General features: G+C 49.3%; 5 protein-coding genes across 5 annotated transcripts; 2 read left to right on the forward strand and 3 right to left on the reverse strand.

The window, feature by feature from the left end:
- Positions 1 to 1,143: 1,143 nt before the first annotated feature.
- On the reverse strand, positions 1,144 to 2,571 carry Pdw03_2108 (Nucleoporin, putative; the record flags this gene model as incomplete). Its single annotated transcript, XM_014680664.1, has 3 exons — positions 1,144 to 1,242; positions 1,306 to 1,958; positions 2,016 to 2,571. 3 exons carry the CDS (start codon positions 2,569 to 2,571, stop codon positions 1,144 to 1,146), a joined length of 1,308 nt encoding a protein of 435 aa, XP_014536150.1.
- A 563-nt stretch (positions 2,572 to 3,134) lies between these two features.
- Positions 3,135 to 3,845, forward strand: Pdw03_2109 (NADH dehydrogenase; the record flags this gene model as incomplete). Its single annotated transcript, XM_014680663.1, has 4 exons — positions 3,135 to 3,154; positions 3,233 to 3,460; positions 3,519 to 3,651; positions 3,747 to 3,845. 4 exons carry the CDS (start codon positions 3,135 to 3,137, stop codon positions 3,843 to 3,845), a joined length of 480 nt encoding a protein of 159 aa, XP_014536149.1.
- A 1,554-nt stretch (positions 3,846 to 5,399) lies between these two features.
- Positions 5,400 to 7,077, forward strand: Pdw03_2110 (Extracellular alpha-1,3-glucanase/mutanase, putative; the record flags this gene model as incomplete). Its single annotated transcript, XM_014680662.2, has 2 exons — positions 5,400 to 5,402; positions 5,458 to 7,077. The coding sequence occupies 2 exons, from the start codon at positions 5,400 to 5,402 to the stop codon at positions 7,075 to 7,077; spliced, it is 1,623 nt and encodes a 540-aa protein (XP_014536148.2).
- A 1,376-nt stretch (positions 7,078 to 8,453) lies between these two features.
- Pdw03_2111 (Acyl CoA binding protein, putative) lies at positions 8,454 to 9,882 on the reverse strand (the record flags this gene model as incomplete). Its single annotated transcript, XM_014680661.1, has 4 exons — positions 8,454 to 9,429; positions 9,550 to 9,622; positions 9,687 to 9,800; positions 9,867 to 9,882. The coding sequence occupies 4 exons, from the start codon at positions 9,880 to 9,882 to the stop codon at positions 8,454 to 8,456; spliced, it is 1,179 nt and encodes a 392-aa protein (XP_014536147.1).
- Positions 9,883 to 10,363: 481 nt separating this feature from the next.
- On the reverse strand, positions 10,364 to 11,938 carry Pdw03_2112 (GabA permease, putative; the record flags this gene model as incomplete). The annotated part of the gene is made up of 1 exon (XM_014680660.1): positions 10,364 to 11,938. One exon carries the CDS (start codon positions 11,936 to 11,938, stop codon positions 10,364 to 10,366), a length of 1,575 nt encoding a protein of 524 aa, XP_014536146.1.
- Positions 11,939 to 13,110: the final 1,172 nt, after the last annotated feature.

Below are 13,110 nucleotides of genomic sequence, written 5' to 3' on the forward strand. Positions count from 1 at the left end.
ACATTTTAGATATGCCGGTGGTGTCGGTTAGTAATGTATTCCCATTGTGCACATGCTTGTTGTCATTTAAATGTTATAAGATATAAAGCAAATCAATATACGAAACTGCAGTATATCAGAGTCTGGGTCTTGCCTGGTGGTGGTAGCACAACACCGCAGAGCGGAGGAGCAGTTTATGGCATTTTGGCATGACACTACTTCACGTACTCAATCTGCCACAGGATCATTGTCGATCTATTGAGATTGTATCTATATGCATGATAACCCAAACTTGGACATGCAACTAAAAGCCCTACTAAACAAGCTTTTAGTTGGATTGGCGGTACTGACTCTTGAAGGTGATGTCAGGTTATGCCTCGTGTCATCACGATACATGTTTATCTCTTTATTAAGTTAGGTATAGCACCCTATGTTTGAATACACAATCACAGAATTTGAACCGGTTTTACCATAGTAGGCTCGGTGGTACCAATATTCTAAGATGTTGCGTAGCCCGTAACAAGATGTGTTGCATGGCGTATCTTATGGGTTATCGATGGATGTTGTTCTCCTTCGACCGCTACTTGAAATAGCTTGAAAGCTATACTTGTATGCATGCTCAGATGGGATATTGATGTCATGCAATGGTGGGCTGGTTTTACGAGATGTTTCTCTGCCAAGAAAGATGGTGATGGAGGAAAAGGTTATAGATTGAAACCAAAAGAGCAAATAAAAAAATGAACGTAGACTGAGAACGATCGACACGCCAAGCCTGCGTTAAAAGAGGAAAACGAGAGAATGCCCCTCGGGCGTTAGCTAATTCCAGGTAGCTAACGCCGACGGGCATAGAGTGTAGGGAATTGAGGTTAACTTTAAGGGAATAAGACATCCTGAAATAGTAGTGACATGCTACGTACATCGGAGAAAGCAGGTAATCGATTGAAAGTAGCCTCAATAGAAAAGCCCTAGAAAGCAAGGCGAGAGACCCAAAAGACACCCAAAGTGGAATGTAGAGTGTTCAGCAAAGAGGATTGTATTCAGATATGCATTACAATGGCCTTATCCCCAAGAACGCCGGTACCCCGATGACCGTAGACATTAAGTCCAAACACATGATGAACATGAGATTCGAAAGAGCACATGGAAAGATGTAGAGCAGTGCCCTCAATTCTCAATCGCTTTCTCAACCTCGTAAAAGTCGTTCTTGATGGACTCCAGCTCCTTCTGGAGATGCTGAATCTGAGAGTGGTAATCATCCAGAATCTGGCGGATTTGGTTAGCAAGCTCCTCCGGAAATAAGGGTTGATCAGTTCGGGAATGACAAACCTTCTTTGCTGTCTTCAAAGTCTGCTCATCAATGTCATCCTCCGCTTGTGTCACATTCATACCGGCGCGATCCATTTCCACTTGCAGTCGCTTGGAGTGTTCGTGGATGGCCAGCATACGCGCCCAGATTTCCTCAGCGCGGCCATTGAGAGACGGGTCAAAAACAGCACGCTCCAACTCAACAAGCTTTTTCTTCAGCTGTTCCTCTGCTTCATCCATGGCATACCCTCTGTTGCGAAGGATCTGCGTCTTGGCGGCAAGGGAGAGGCATCTTTTGCTCAGAATAATGTGTTTCCGCCGGCAGTCAGCGATCTTGACGGAAAGGTTGAGATCATGCTTCGAGAGAAGCCCGGTCAAGCAATTGTTGATCTCGTGCAGACGCGACTGCATCATAGTGAGGAAATCTCTTTGTCGTTGCGCGCGCTTACCAAGGTCCCAGAAGCCCTTTACAAGCACAGGGACATAACCTGGACCCGGCCGCTTGCGCAAAGCCTCCTCCCATTTTGACTCGTCATCATCGGGACCCGGTTGGTAGAAAGGTGCAGCTTCCTCGCCGACGTTGTTGTACAGATAGGCTCGAAATGGCGAGGTTTGGCTGGGAGGATCCCACTTATCTTTGATGATAGCTACTTGCATAGGAACAGTTCGGTGCACTAGAAAGCAGTCTTGTCAGTAATGATTTGTGGTGAAGAATTACTCGATAAGCTCACCCCCAGTAATAGCACGGCCGGGGGACCAAAGGCTCGAGGACAGAGAAGGCTGTTGCTGCTGGGGCTGTGGAGTCGTCATCGTGTTCTGGCCGAATTGTGATTGCTGCTGGCCGAAAGCATTTGTTTGTTGTTGAGTGTTGGAACCCAGACCCCCGAGTCCTCCTAATACACCCCCTGCTTGTTGTGTTTGCTGTTGGCCTCCGGAGAAGAGGCTACCTTGCGGTTTCTGTAGCGAGGAGCCGAATGCGCTTGCTGGCTGTTGCTGCTGCGGCTGCCCAAAAGTAGAGCCCAAGGTATTCTGGGGCTTCTGTAGATTTCCGAACATCGGTCCTGATGGCTGCTGGGGTGCGGCACTTGCGCCGAACGTACTTCCACCAAATGCACTGGTTGCACCTGTTCCTGTTGTTGCTGGCTGTTGGGTCTGCCCGCCGAACAGTGTACTGGTGCTGGTGCTGGGCTGGGTGGTTGCCGGGGTGCCAAAGAGAGACGGTTTCGGCGTAGTGTTGCCGAACATGGACGTGTTGGCCTGAGGTTGGTTTCCACCAAAGAGAGACATGATGGGCAATCAAAAAGGCACAAAAAAAACCCACGATAAAGAGGGAGCGCGTCAATGGATCAATAAAGCCCTGGCGCAGCCAGATTAAGAGCGCTGAATTGAGGTCGAAATAAACCCAAGGCACATAGTCCAGGGAGAGAGGGTTGGCAGTCGAAGGAGAGAAAGCTGAGGGGTTCCTCGATGGAGCTCGCCGGCCGAGAAAGATGAGAGCCGGAGCTCGATTTGTTTTGTGTCACGTGACGGGCTATTGTTCGCAAACCGCTGAATTGTATATTGAAAGGAAGATCTAAGTAAGTAGTGCATTGGTATTGATCTATTGATCTTCATATTTGTTTAAATGGATTTTTTTCTAATTGATATGTCCAACCACTAAAGGCAACACTCACACAAGCTGTCTCGCTGGGCAGCATGTTTAGCTGACCTAAGCAAAATACAACCAGCCAATCACCGACGAGCCAAATTTCATTCCACCGCAACCCGCAGCTCTCGACTATCGATCTCCAAGTCTCGTCTCAATTGTACCTCTTTCCCCTCACAGTCGTTCTGACAAGCACACCGTCGCCATGGCCCAAAGAGATGCTCGGTATGTATCTTAAATTTCAATCGCTTCCTCTCTGTAAAGCTCAATGTGAAACGCTAACCTACACCCCTCCGCGCACAGCTTCAGCCAGACTGTCCTGGTGGACACCACGCCCATGCCTGATCACATTCCCAAGGTAGAGGAAATCGGTGCCACATCTGCACCTCTGTTGAGTGCAGCCTACTTCATCGGAGACCGCTGCAAGGCCTTCAATGACGACTTCATGAAATGCAAGGCCGAGGCCAATGGCCGCGGGGAGATTGACTGCTTGAAGGAAGGCCGGAAGGTGACGCGATGTGCTGCTAGCGTGTATGTTGCTTTTGTAATTCATCTTTGGGTTGAGAAGGAGATATTGACCCTGTCACAGCATCAAGGACATCAATACCCACTGCCTTGACCAGTTCAAGGCCCACTGGGAATGTCTTGACAACAACAACCACCACCTCTGGGAGTGCCGCAGAGCTGAGGTGCAGCTTAACTCCTGTGTCTTTGACAAATTGGTATGACATCTACCTTCTCTTTCTGCATCCCCTCGCATTCATCGCATCCCCTATCGCCGGGACTTCAGCTAATATGCACTTCTTGTTTCTTCTAGGGCTTGAAGAAGACCCTCCCTGGTGCTCCCGAGAACCAGGTTCCTGTTCACTTGCGCCCCAAGCAAAAATACGCCCAGTACCCCGGCCCCCAGTGGTAAACACTCTCCCGGGTATACCTTGTCCTCTCTAGACTCGCCCGATTGCACCCTCACCCTTCCATCTCATAATCTGGGCAACGTCTTTTTTCTATATCACTGTTTTTATTTGGATGCTCGACCGTAAATCCGGTCTATGTTTGTGTAAATATCTCTTGGCATCATTGAATGGTTACATGGTTTTCTGCTCAATCTCCTTGCCTTGGTCACATAGCATGGATGGGGCAACTTGTTTTCCAACTCATTGCAGCTTGCAATGGTAAGTTTTCCAGTTGGGAGTAGTACGGACTCTATTGCTGCCCGCTGGCTCGAATTTATCCTCGGCTTAGTGCATATGTAGGTAACCAGTGCGGTGAAGAAGCTAGGCACATTACATTTGGTATCATGCAGACACTCCTGGGGGAAGTTTGTATACATGGGCTATCGCTCAGGCTTATCCATGCACCGCATAGTCTCACCGTGTATATAACGGGTCCCAGATATGTTTACCTTCCGATTTCTGTCTCTGTCCAACTCAAAACTACCGGGGATGAGAGGGTTCTTGTTCTGGAGCCTGTGTGAATCCAGCTATCTTCCACAGCCGGCACCAAATATCAAATTCAAATTTAGAGAGTCGGTGATAGTATACCCGTAAATTGCGCCGCGTGGAACGTACAGATTAGATGTGAGATACATATGTTGGCGATTCTACCGGCTGCCAGTGCCTCGGCCATCCCTACCATATCCAAGAAAGTTATTATTGAACTGTTCTGACATTATGATCCTACCAATACAGCTGTGAGGAGATCTGGCCTATCGATAATTCCTCTCAAAATTCCGATCTGGACTGAGTACTTTTCCGGGCTGATGCAAAGGCTTAGCATCGACCGTTCTGCAGAGTCTGAACTAAAATGATAGATAGTTACATTCTATGATCCGAAGAAATCTTATGTTCTTATCGTCCTTCACCTGACTCCATTGCAGGGGTTTGACCTGCTGGTTAACGTGTGTAATTGAGCCCTAATTCCGGCCTTCCGTTATACTACCTGGTGTAACTAGGCTATGAGATAACCCGAAGCATATTTAGGTAGCTATAAGTGACATTCAAAGTCCACTTGTCACGGCATGGAAAAAAACAAGGTGGCAATTTTTTCAAATGTAAATGACTGAAGTTTAGAACATAGACATCAAGTTTAAACTCCGAGTATTGTGAGTCAAGGTATAGGGATAGTACAAAGAAAATGAGACCCAGAGTGCGCTTAGATCCCGATGTACAAATAGCGGACCTCCGGCATCTATCTATAGACATCCCAAGAGGGATAGATGCAGGTATCAACCTATCCACCAGATTCCGTGCATGTGCAACAGCAAAACAAGGACACAGATAATTTATACAAAAAGCCGCTCTTCTTTCTCCAATCCCGCTCCCTATCGATGTACTACTTATTTCTATAGTCCTATAGTCCAAACTACAGACGTATGCTGACGCAGGTTGACATGAGGTCAACAATATTCTTGATCCTCTCATTATGGAGAGGCGTCCAACACGTCCAAGCAGCGGCCGTATTCGCCCACTTCATGGTAAAAAAGCACTTCAACTGCGGTCTATATCCTTGCTAACATCTACCAACATCAGGTATACAATTCGGAGAACTTCACCGTCTATGACTGGGAAATCAACATAGCAGAAGCGCAAAGGGCACACATCGATGCCTTTGCCCTAAACATCGCATACAACTTCCCAACAAACAACCGCTCCCTAGCGAACGCATTCACCGCTGCAAACGCCCTGGACTTCCAACTCCTCTTCTCATTTGATTACGTAGGCAACGGCGCCTGGCCAGAAGGCGAGGTAATCGGCCTACTCCGAAAATACGGAAACAACACAGCCTACTACCAGCATAACGGCAAACCCTTCGTCTCAACCTTCGAGGGCTCCGCCAACGCCACCGACTGGGCCACGATCAAAAAGTACACAGACTGCTTCTTCGTACCGGGGTGGTCAGCCCTAGGCGCAAAGGAAGCACTCGCCGTCGCCCCGGGCGTTCCAGACGGACTATTCTCCTGGGCTGCATGGCCCGAAGGCCCAGACCCGATCAACACCTACGTCGACTCGACCTACATGCAATGGCTCAAAGATACCGGCGAGCTGCCATACATGATGCCGGTCTCGCCATGGTTCTACACGAACCTGCCAGGCTACGGCAAGAATTGGATTTGGAACGGTGACAACCTGTGGTACGATCGGTGGCAGCAGGTGATATCTCTGAAGCCGGAGTTTGTGGAGATCATCTCGTGGAACGACTACGGTGAATCGCACTATATCGGCCCGCTGCATGAGGGGGCATACGCGACCTTCGAGATCGGTAATGCGAGCTACAACTATGCTGCTGGCCATCCCCATGACGGCTGGCGAGATTTCTTGCCTTTTGTCATCGATGTCTATAAGGGTGCCAGGGCGAATGTTACTACGGAGGGTGTCACTGCTTGGTTCCGCCAGGCGCCTGGGAAGGCTTGTACCAACGGTGGCACTATGGGTAATACAGAGACCCACGGGCAGAAGGAGTTCCCGCCTACAGACGTCTTGAAGGATGAGGTCTTCTTCTCTGCGCTTCTGCGGTCTGCTGCTGATGTGGATGTGACAGTGGAGATTGGCGGGGTTGTGCAGGATGGGAAGTGGAAAGATAAACCACATGGCCCAATCGGTCTTTATCATGGCAGTGTACCGTTCGATGGTAATACTGGAGACGTGGTGGTGAAGGTGTCTCGTCGGGGAGAGACGGTCGCCGAGATGCGGGGTGCATCGATCTCGGAATCGTGTCTGGATAACATCCAGAATTGGAATGCCTGGGTTGGCACGAACTTTGCTAATGAAACCATTTCCCGCCATCTGCCGCCTTCCCCGGCTCCGACTGCGGTTTCTGCGGCGACCGCTCTTTTGGCGCTTGGGAGGATTCCGTTGACGTTTGTTTTGGTGGCTTTGGTTGCGACTATGGTGGCTGCGACGGCGACGCCTGTTCCACTTGAGAACTTGGCTTTGAAGATTCCGATCTCGGAAGTTTCTCCATTGGTCTACAGTACTGGAACTGGTGAGAGTGACCCTAGAAGCCTATATAGCTACAGCACTAGCTACGGTTTGTGTCCAATCAATGGCTATACTTGCACAACGACAACACATGCCTCAGTTACGCCTTTCGTCTCAATCGGTGCTACAGCTGTCGCCTACAACAGATCTTGGGATTTAAACTGGTCTTGAAAGCTGCATCACCTGGGTTATGGTGGTAGGTATGTGCTACAGGGTCTCAATTCTCTCTCCCTCACTCTGCTCATTGACAGTCAACTGGCTCCAGAAAAGAAACCCCCTTTTTACCAACATCATCTCAACGTCACACGCTGAGGTCTCGAATGGTTCTCTGACACATCTGATCCAGGCTTCGCCGGCTCCGAATACTTTCCTATCATTTACACCGCAGAAATTTTACCATGTGGGTAACTTTCTTTGGTTAATCGGTTCCTGTTATGCACACTCAAAAGAGATTGAAACGCATACATCCTAAGATCATTTTAAACATCCCTAGTCTTGAGCTTCCTATAATAATACTGGTCTAATCTCCAGAATAATTGTTGTTGAGGTGCAATTTTCTTTTAGATTTGATCCTTTGCTTCCTTTGTATGTGAAGGCAGTTACCCCATTCTGTGCGCTATAGACTTTGCCATACACAACTTTCAATAACTGCTTTTCTTTTTGGCCGCCTGTCTTCCGATCCTAGTGAGATGCGACTGTAGTCTAGTGGATGCCTTAATTTACGGGCCGAGCCGCTTACCCTTAACGTAACTAGTTAACGAAAGTTTTTGTTAGGATGGCTCAGGCCATTAAATAGTAGTAACGAAGTGCGTTTTGCTTGGTAATTGGTAGGATAATGTTGAATATTTCTTGCATGGTGCAGCTCTGATAGATATGTAGTGCATCATCAATTATTCGGATTGTAGAATCGACTCTCTGATCGAACATCATCGAGATATATATCGACATGGATCAGCCGGATTTCTCAGAACTCAGGCTTTGTTTCCTCGGCAGTCAAATGGTTCTCTACTTTGATCCTGGTAGACATGTTCCTCAATAGAATGCCAGACACACTCAACACAAATTTGAATTGACTGAAATACTGTTTGTCAAGGCGCTGGTGCAAACTCCGTAGGCCTCGAATAGGGCACCGAGACATGCTAAATGGAATCAAAACGAGAAGCAAAAGAAAAAAAAAGTAGAAAAGGGTATATATGATCATCTAGGATTGAAATCTAGACCCGGCCACCAAACAGCAGTAAAATCTCATCTAGACTGATGTCCGCATCTATCAATTGCTCGATATAATTAGCCTGGCACCTTGAGACACAACCCTCAATAAAGAAAGCCGAAGACAGGAAGTGAAAGAGATACGACTCTGAACCCCATAGATACTGAAAAAAAGAAATAGAGAAGTTGAAGTAGACACAAGAAGTAAAAAAAGGCGGGGTGGGCATAGCCAAGTGCAATTAGAAACCGGAGAAAAGTGCAGGAAGGAGCCCAAGGCTGAGACAAGGAGAGAAAATCCATAGGGCCCCAACCTCAGCCACATAGCGCGCTCTTGACCTTTATGGCAAGATAGGCATATCCACCGTCTTCAGCCGCTTAAAGAGGGTGAGTTTCGCCTTAACAGCTGCCCAACCAGTCTGAAGCCGCTGCTCAACCCGACGATCTCCCCTCAAACGCATCCACACAAGCAACATACCCAATATAGCAATATCAAATAAGATCTGTCGGGCAGAAACCCAGACTAACCACTGCAGCCACGCAAACAGACCAGACCGACGACGCCGTGCAACAGATCGAGCCTCCATCTGCTCGCGCACAGCAGCGATCTCCGCCGTCATTTTCGTCAAGGCCTGCTCGACACGACGGCGCCAACGACTATCTTTCACTGGCTCGGACTGGGGATGGGGGTGGGAATCTCGACGAGGGGGGAGACTGTTCCCACTGCCGTCTATACTTTTACCAGATGCAGGATTGCGTCGATGTTCGGGACGGTGGTGTGAAGATACGGCGGTATGTGTATGGGTGTTGGAGTTGGAGCTAGCATGGTCCGGGTCATCGGAGTCGTCTTGATCTCGTTCTTCGTATAAGCTATCACGAGCCTCTTCAAACTCCTCGTCATCTTCATCCTCATCCTCATTATGGCGCGCATCCTCGTCGTTTTCTATAGACCCCCTCCGCCGTCGATAATATGCTTCCTCCTCCGGTTGACTTACTGGACTGAGAACCCGTAACCGTGAATCCCTATCTCGGCGATCGGGACGATCATCCTTCTCCGATTGCGCCGTCAATCGACCCCCGATGCTTCCGCACGCACTGTGCGATAAGGGCGGGACGCCGACTGTATCCAGTGGACTGTAATCGGACGACGAGGAGCCGTTGAACTTAATCTGGTCCCAGACGAACTCAAGTTCTGAGACTAGCTCGCGTGCTTCGGGGGTTTGGGAGGCATATTCGTGCATCGTGTCGATTAGAGTCGAGATGTATCGTCGTTTGGCTTCGGTGCGCGACATTTTGCGCTGCGCGTACCATGCATCCCTATGGGACGAGACATTGTTAGGGTGTGGCTCGGATGTAGTCAGAAAAAGCGATGGACGTGATGCTTCGTAGAGCAAGATCCACATCAACAGCTCCGTTCCCCGCGCGTTTCAGACATACCATTTCTCGCACTCCGCGTGCACCTCCGATGTATTCCCAATCGGTCGATCCATTACTCCCTCCACATCCCCCTCTGATGGAAGATTAGCTCCTCTGATTCCCCCACTGTGTTTCCAGATGCAACGCGGGCAACCCACCCATACTCTGCTTATACAAGCCATATAGTGCTAACCGCTCGGCAGCGGGAGGTCGCGCAGTACCGGTCCGGGGAACCCTCTTTACGGTATTGAGGGCATGAACAAAGACTCGATCTGTAACGGGGAGGTGTCAGTTGAATCCAAGTGCGTGATGCAAGGCGCAATCTGCACAACACGCACCTACAGAGTCCGACATGACGCGATAAGCGATCCGGTTTGCCCTGTCTTCATGAGAGCGGGATTGGGCATCGGCTTGCGCGGGTCCTCATGGGGAGCGTAGAAGATTGGAGATAGGAATTTGGGGAGGTAGCAAGGATTTCTTTAGGTGAAAGATGCTGAGAGGGAGGTGCGTTTTTTGGAACTGGGAGGGATTGTTGTTCCGATAGGGAAATTTCCGAGGTCCCCTTGTGGTCTGACTGTGATTTTCCCCTGGAATGTTGTCTTCGCTTTTTCCCCAGATTGGAAAAAATCACTCCAATCAAGATGTGGGAATGAGAAACTCGCAAGAGTTTACTTGCGAGATGGGCGTGTGCTGTTGAACCGCGGCTCTCGGCGATCGTCAGGGCACTTATGATCGTTGCCGAGATTACATTCTAACATTTGGACATTGTTAAGATGAAATGTGCCGTTTTTAAGTATATTAAAGGATCAGTGACAATACAGATAAATAAAACTCTCTACTCGATCGGCGACTTCTTCATCGTCTCCAAGGGTTTCTCCGCATCCACCGGCGTGCCCGTCATGAGCTCTGTAGCCGCGCGCGCCTCATCACCGCTGACAGGAGGCCCGGTAAAGTGCTTACGTGCATAGATAAAGTACCAAAAGATACTAATACCAGCGAATCCAGCAAAGACCACGCTGGCGTAGTTCATAGATTCCGGGGTAACAGGCAAGGTAACAGGCATGCAGAAGAGCACGACAGCTAGAACGATCCACACAATAGTAACGCAGTTGATGGCAAATCCAAAGCGACCGAGGGAGAACGAGGAGCCTTTCACATCTTGACGGCCTCGGATCAAAGAAATCAAAATTGGAAGACCGTACGAGGTCGACAGGCAGATAGTAGCCACGCCGGTGAAGGAGTTGAATGCAGCCGTGGAGCCAAAATAGATCAATCCCAGCAAACAATCAACGACTGCCGAGAGTACAATAGCCCACACAGGCACATCCAGTTTATTGTTCACCCGACGCCAGAGCTTGAAGCCCGGAATGGCACCGTCACGTGCAAATGCATATGTGCAGCGACTGGCAGCTGTGAGGGATCCTATGCCAGCGAACAGCATGATGCCCAGAATAAGGAAGAGCAAGCCGAAGCCACCGCCCGCTGAGCCCGTCACTGTCTTGAAGAGAAGGCCGATCGGCTGGCCGCTAGCAACCTCGCGTAGAATCTGCACGTTAGGCATCACAAACAGAATCGGGATCAGGTACATCAGGCCGGTGATACCAGCAGCTACCACGGAGAGCACGATTGCCTTGGGTACCTCGCGGTGTGGGTTCTGCACCTCTTCGCACATGGCAGCGACCATTCCGTAGCCCGTTAAGGTGTATGCTGCCTGCAGCAAACCCACGAAGAAAGCCCATCCGGCGGGCCAGCCGCTCGTGGAGGCGTCATAATGGGCGAAGACGAATTCAGCGTCTCGACGATCGTCAGCCATTGTCAAAAGCGTCACGAGGATGATGATAACACTAGCCGCTGTCCAGAAGATGCAGACTTTGTTGATGAGATCAAGATAGCGCGAGCAGAAGATATTAACTAGGGCGCAGAAGAGCATGACTGCCCAGAACATTAATACGGTCTGCCACGCATTGGCAGCGAAGGATTCATCGAAGATGGAGATGGCGCTGAGGATCAGCTGGCCGCCGGAGAAAATGATGCTTAGTGTGACGGTCCAATTGCCGACAAGGGTTAGCCAGCCGTCGATAAAGGACATCAACGGTGCCCAGCGGCGCGTGGAGAGCATCGCGCTCCAATAGTACACGCCTCCTGCCGTAGGGTATACGGCACAGATCTCGGCAAGAGAGGCGGCGATAGCGATTGAGATCAGGGAGACAAAAACCCAGCCCCAGATTATGGTGACGGATAGACCGTCGGCAAGGGTGATGTAAAGAGTTGTGCTGAGTCCGAAGGGGGCTGCCATGATGGCAAAGGATAAGCCGAGGATGCTTAGCATGCTCAAGTTTCGTGGTAATTCACTCTTGTAGCCCATACGGGCCAATGCCTCGTCGGCGGAGGCATCAAGTGAGCTTTGCATGGTGAAAATGTTGGAGAGTGAACATTCCCGTTAGGAAATGTTGTCTCTAAGACAAGTTTAAGGAAGAACCCCGCAAGGAAAACATGGCGCGGTCCGGGACCGCGCAGCTAAGGCCTCAAAAAGATACCAAAAGATATCTGAATTGAACGAATGAAAAGCATTTTTCAGGCTTATCGTCTTGGATCTTGCACAGCTAACGGCCGTGCCGAAAAATAAAAGGCCCATGTCTTATGACCTAATGACATACGGCGATAAGAGACATGGCTATTCGACCCACTTCCCCTATTTCTTCTCACTTCCGTGGATGGAATCATGAAGATGTCTATATAACGTGGGAATGCCGTTGTTACCTGCCATTGAGTTTAAGATCAGCCTGCATCAGACCTTAAAGCAGACACTAGGGCGGAGAACTTGTCCGACGACATCAGCAACTCCATCTTTACATGTCACTACTGTTCTGTATATCTCAGCATTATCCGATCAGCCCTGGATCTCACAGCCAGGCCGAGATATACCACACGATATACAACACACAGTTTCAGACAGCGATTTCAGTCAGAACACGTTTGACATCGGAAGATCTGCCGCGGGGTTCCGTGCCAAACTACGGAGTATTATATACGTATTTAGAAGCGTGGCAAGATGATGACTAAAGAGCTGCAATAGACAGAGAACACATCTGCAGCTAATACTACCTACAGCAGGTGGAGGTATGTTGGTACCTGGCTGGATGCTCGATTAGGGATTAACTACTCCGTACTCTGTATACAGTCTACCAATGGAGCAAGGCAACGTGTATTGAATGCGGGGCCTGGGTAGAGAATACGTGTTTGTGGGGTAGGTTGTGTTTCAGAGGGTGGACACTTGAAGTCGAGCAGATTTAGCTGCCTGAAAAGAGAGATAGTGGCTGGGGCTAAGCCAAGAAAAACACCTAGAAATACGAGAGATGTACTGAGACTACTCAAAGACAGTCTACAACTCGAAAATTTGATATTTGAATGATTCATTGCACACATACATCAAGGTCACGCAAGGTGACGGCTGCCACATCAGGAACATGCTGCGAAGACTCCATGGATGTTTCAGGGAGACTGAGCAATCGATGAGCGCCAGGATGGATATATCAACACAAGGGAAGAAGGTGAGAGTTTGATCAAAGATAAAATCCAGAT

Source organism: Penicillium digitatum, chromosome 5, assembly GCF_016767815.1.
Source record: "Penicillium digitatum chromosome 5, complete sequence".
NCBI classification, from domain to species: Eukaryota; Fungi; Ascomycota; class Eurotiomycetes; order Eurotiales; family Aspergillaceae; genus Penicillium; species Penicillium digitatum.